The 5,776-nt window shown below is 37.0% G+C and overlaps 1 protein-coding gene across 1 annotated transcript in view; it reads left to right on the top strand.

Annotated features, from left to right (window-relative positions):
- The first annotated feature begins 593 nt into the window (after positions 1-593).
- The window catches only part of LOC107559019 (brain-specific angiogenesis inhibitor 1-associated protein 2-like), a 37,869-nt gene continuing 32,686 nt past the window's right edge, over positions 594-5,776 (top strand). Inside the window, exons 1-4 of the mRNA XM_016242738.1 lie at positions 594-969; positions 3,269-3,380; positions 4,093-4,168; positions 4,354-4,440. Coding sequence (XP_016098224.1) covers positions 3,333-3,380; positions 4,093-4,168; positions 4,354-4,440 — 211 coding nt within the window. The 5' untranslated portion in view covers positions 594-969; positions 3,269-3,332. The remainder of the gene's footprint in view (positions 970-3,268; positions 3,381-4,092; positions 4,169-4,353; positions 4,441-5,776) is intronic.

The following is a 5,776-nucleotide window of genomic DNA, read 5'->3' as shown; positions in this document are numbered from 1 at the left end:
AAATGGCCATGCTACCAGAAATCATTAATGCTATTTGCATTAAGAGTATGTTCGGTTCAAATTGTTTTATTACTCTAATTATTTTTTGTGCTTACAAACACTTTTGGACCGAAGAGAGAGAGCGAGAAAAAAAATGCACAAGACTCACACGCACACATTACAAAATATAAAATTACATTTTGAGCAACACATTACATTAATTATTGTATTAAAAAGCCATTTAAGAAGGATGCTTTTAAAGATATGAAACCTTGCTAGTACATTTTATAAAAAAAATTGCAAAAAAGAAACATTTTTGGTCATAATTAATTAAAAACCCAACAAAAATAATGTCCAGTCAAAAGGAACGTGAGAAAAGGGTCTAGCATTATTTGTTTGCACATGCCACTTCTGATATTGTATTCATTGAATTAAAAGTGAAGAGTCGGTGTATGAATGAGAGCGGCTGTGTGTGTGTGTGAGTGTGTGTGGGTGTGTGTGTGAGTGTGTGTGGGTGTGTGTGAGTGTGTGTGTGAGTGTGTGTGGGTGTGTGTGTGTGTGTGAGTGAGTGTGAGGGGCTCCTGTAATGAGCAGAGGCGCTATTCACAGCGCTGTCCCGTTACCTCATTGACATTCAGTCCCAGTGAGAGACACAGACAGAGAGTAAGAAGACATTGTCCGGGACAGAGACAGCAGTTGTACTGATGTAGTTGCTACATAGCGACAGCAAATGGACATTTTGGGCGGAATGAAGATTAAAGTTTGATGTGAGCATGAACGAGCGTGATATCTGAGGAACACTGAGTGTGTTCTGACCTGGATTCAGTGAAGAGTTTGGGAGAGACAGGGCGAGGGGTGAGGGGTGGACGAGGATTTACTGGGTCAAACAGACCGACGACCCCCACCACTGAAGAAGAAGGGAAAGTCAGAGGAGGACTAAGAAGAAAAAACACCAGACAAAGCACAGAGGAAACCATGAACACTGAAAAGGTAGGAAAATTCCTCCATATAACACAGAACACAGGAGTTCAATCACTTAAAAATACAATGAAACTAGCAATCTGCTAAATGACTCTCAGTGCAACAAGTGCCATTTGAAAGAAATATGCAAATTTGATTATTAACCCACTGATGGACGTGATTGGCATTGTAATTCTCAGACTGATAAAGTTGCATTGCTTGCTAAACTTTGAATGGTTTTTCAGCCCGATGAATTGATTGGCTGATTATGAACTATTGCATTGAGAAGCAGCAATATTTAATTTATGTTTATATCATCTCATCACATGTTTTCCTTTCACTGTTACATTAGCAGAATCTAATCGCCACCTTTAGCTCATATTTCATCTCTGTATCATTGCAATAACATCACCTTAATCACCAGCTCTAACAGGGAACAGGTGTCAACTATGAGAAAAAAAGGAGAAACACCCATTTTTGCTACATCTCAATTTATGTTATATATTTATTTATTTATTTATGTGGCAATACAGAGGAAAAATATGCACACAATTATATATTCACTGAAGATTAAAGTTTCATGTAGTGAGTAGAAATTACTCTGTGAATACAGCAGCATGTTGTGGATGTATTGGTAGCAAGTCTCGGTACTAGCTCTGCCGCAGCAGCAGCAGCAGCGTAGCAGATCTATTCCGCCAAGACCAAATACATTAACATTGTCATGCACATTACCATGCCAATCCCTCCGAGAGTTGTCATGACAGAACTGTTTTTTAATGTTACTAGTTTCGGAAGGTTCAGAGAACATTCAAAAGTAACATTTCCATAATGTTTGCAAAATGGAATGTTCCTGTAACATTTGCGATATCAAGACGAAAAAAAGTTTTTTTATATTTAAAAAGCTGGATGTTTTGGGCGTTCAGCGAACATTCAGAAATAATGTTTTTATAACTTAATGGGAACGTTAGGAAAGCGTTCTTAGAGCAAATTATCAACACAACTCATGAAAGAGAACTGCATTTGTCAAGCTATTTCATTAAGTCTGTAATGAAACTTTAAGCATAAATAAATATGAATATTGTGGGTGAATCGCTGAATGTTGGTAATGGTTGGTGAACTATTAGTCAATCATCTGCTGTCAGTGTGAATCACAGAAAAACAAGGGAAGAGAAGATGCTCAATGACGTATCATATGATGAGAATGTTATTTTTTGGGGGGTCTCACTCAATAACTTCATTTAGGTCAAATTCTTCCTCCTAATCTTCCTCTAATAACACACATGAGAGCGCTGACCTGCTGTAAACACTGGCCTTCAGAGCTGAAGCTTTATGTGATGGGTAATCCCGACTGGAATCTTTTATTCGCGATCTTTCCAGAAGGGAAGCCGTGTGAGCGCAGTGTTTGTTCAGCGGCTTGACTCTTGCGCTTGGGAAGAACTGCTCTCCTCCAGGGCACTGCATGTCAGACTCAAGTTCATGAACTTAAGACATGCAATAACAGTGCATTAGGACGGCTTTGGCAAGACTCAGACTATGAAATCTCTCGAGGCTCACTAACAGAGGTGGTCCTTATTATGTACAGTGTACATTTAAAAAATATTCACAAGGTAAAAACTCCATGGTTTGGACTGAAGTAAAATCCTGATATTTTAGACCATTCTTTTGTGACACTGGCTTCCTGGTTTTGAATGCCAATATCCTTGTGCTCATCCATACAAAAATGGTTTGTTAAGACAGTTGTGGAGGATCTCGATGAGTCCAGACCTTTGAGATAAACTGGGCCGAAGGCTACGAGTCTGGCCTAATCATACAATCACACAATGCCTGACCTCTCTAATGCTCTCATGCTTGAATAGAAGCAAATCCCTTCAGCTGTGTTATAACATCTAGAGGAAAGCATTCCTGAGGCCAGTGGGGCTGTTATCACCGCTTCAGTTAGTGTCAGTGTTTAAGAATAAGAGCAGGTGAACACATCGCTGTAAACTCTGATGTGGGCCAAACATCTAAACATTCTACAATTTCATAAAGGGATAGTTCACCCAAAAAAATTAGAATTCTGTCATTAGTTGTCAAATCAACCCGCATGAGCTTCTTTCTTCTGTTGAGCACCAAAAAGCTATTTTGGAGAATGTTGGAAACCAAACAGTTGATGGTAGCCATTGACTTCCATAGTATGGAGAAAAAAAACACTATGGAAGTCAATGGCTGCCGTGAACTGGTTGGTTGCCAGCACTCTTCTTTAAGGCAGATCTCTAGCTAATGCAGACACACTAGTTGGTCGGATCCATCCTCTACGTCTCATGCTCTTGCTCTCTTTCTCTCCATGTAGCCGCGTGTGCTGTGACTTCCTGATGTCTAGAAGTGAGGTGAACTGATCTGGAGAGAGAAGCACAATGTCACGATCAGACGAGGTCAACAAAATGACAGAAAATGTCTACAAGGTATGTGTTCAATGAAAGGGAACAATAAATAAATCACCCAAGATGATAAAAGGAGACGTCTTTTAAAATTTAGTTTCAAACATATGCACCAAGATCTTAGAAATGTAATCCTTTCTTCATATTTGTTTTATACACATGTTTGTGCAAAAAAAAATGCATGTATCAACAAAAATAATTGACATAAGTAATACCTCTTTATGAATCCCCTATATGATATAATTTCCTGTTTTATGTGTTTTCTGCCACATAACAACTTTAATCACATAAGCACTTTAGCTTTTTAACAGCATTATAGTTGGTCATTGTATGTTTGTCTATATGTAGAGAGAGAATAATTTTACATAATTGTTACAAATATATATTTTTAAATGCTTGACTACTTTTTTATTATTATTAAAACTAAAATAAAAATATGCTAAAGCACTTAATTCTTTTTTAAAACTTTTTAAACACCACCATCAATTTTTTTTATTATTTTAAAAGCCACAAAAAATATAGATTATTTGTAAAGGTATATTTCAGTCATTGTGAATTGTATTTTTAACGGTATTTAATAATAATAGTAAAACAAATTAGCATCATTGACAGGTTCACAGTCCATTTTCCATTATTCCACCTCATGTCTTCCATGCATCTGTTTCAGTATTTTAATTACTGGTTAAAATGTATACAGTTATGTCCTAATTAAATGTGTTGCGGATTCTGTGTTCAGGGCATTCTGGAGCAGTTCAACCCCAGTCTGAAGAATTTTGTCACCATGGGCAAACACTATGAAAAGGCTCTGACAGGTCAGACATCATTATGTAATTTTTTGTGATGGGCATAAGTCCACTGGAAATGAGTGTGAACTTGGATGCATGTTCATTAGCACTTCACCTGCCAAACAATCATGGATTCTGTAGCACACAGACTGCTGTAACATGCCCATGCTCGCTCTCTCTCTCTGTCTCTGTCTCTTTTTCTGTCTCTCCAGGCGTCACAGTAGCAGCAAAGGGTTATTTTGATGCTCTGGTCAAACTAGGAGAGCTGGCCAGTGACAGCCAGGGCTCGAAAGAACTGGGTAAGACACTTTAAACCCAAACACAGTGAAAATACCAGAAAGATTTGAGTAAATAAATGTCCTCAAAGGGAAATAATCTCTCAAACTAATTGTATGGTCTGGTTCACAACCTAAGTATTGCACCAAAGTTAAGTCATTGCAAGTACAGTATACTTACAGCACATTTGCAATTAAAGTACTGATGTTGTCATGTAATTCCACTTTATTATTTCAAATAAATTGGCATAAAACAAGAGATTTGTGCAGATGTGTTTTTAGGACAGAAACAAGCTGTTATTAGACAAGACTGTTGTTTTGATAAAAGTGAAAATATTGCAACATGTTAATTATGTTATAATATTATAGGGATGCATGATGTTGGATTTTTGCCGATATTCGATATGTCAATATTTTTCAACTCATTTTGGCCGATACCGATACCGATATATTTCCTTTTTTTCTCTCCTGTGCAGAAATTATAAGCAAAATATTTTTAATTTTGGTTAGTTTTTAACAAGAACTTATTTGTTAGGTTTTTTGACAGTACATTAAAGCTTTGAAAATAGCTATAAATAAACTATATATTAATCACTGCATTTTTCCCCCCAGAAAGATGCAGTGTTAACCCTAACATTTTATTTTAAGATTTAACATTTGTAGATGGTCTAAAGCAAAAGAGTTGTAAAAACTCTGAAAATCTTTTAGAGCTTATGATGTGTTTAAAAAATAAAAAATAATAAATCAGTATATATAAAATTATTTAATTTAAAATATTTATTTGTACTTCTATTTACAAACCATTGCAGCATGAAAAACTGATCATTTTATCATAAAAATTTATTAAAGGGGTCATATGATGCTATTTTAAAGATCATTATTTTGTGTATTTGGTGTAACAGAATATGTTGACATGCTTTAATGTTCAAAAAACACATTATTTTTCAAATACTGTACATTATTGTAGGTCCTCTATGCCCCGCCTCTCTCAAACGCTTCGTTTTCTACAAAGCCCCTCCTTCCGACAAGCGCAGTCTGCTCTGATTGGCCAGCTGACCCAGTGCATTGTGATTGGCCGAACACCACAAGCACGTGTCAGAAATGTAACGCCCCTTACCATAATCGCCAGCTTCAAGCTTTCAAAGTAAATATCAAGACAGTTAATAATGTCGTTAGTTTTACCATCAGTTCAAGCCCAGAAAGGGCAACAGAGTCGCGTGACAGACTCAGTGATGATGCAGTACACAAGCCGCGGTTAAGACAGCTGACGTGCTATGCTTTCTGACAGACAGTTCACTCTTCTGTGATGTGACCCTGTTCCCCTCACACACACACACACACACACACACACACACACTCT

This window comes from Sinocyclocheilus grahami, unplaced genomic scaffold (genome assembly GCF_001515645.1).
Source record: "Sinocyclocheilus grahami isolate Dianchi unplaced genomic scaffold, SAMN03320097.WGS_v1.1 scaffold672.1, whole genome shotgun sequence".
NCBI lineage: Eukaryota > Metazoa > Chordata > Actinopteri > Cypriniformes > Cyprinidae > Sinocyclocheilus > Sinocyclocheilus grahami.
This window is presented reverse-complemented; position numbering and strand designations above follow the sequence as displayed.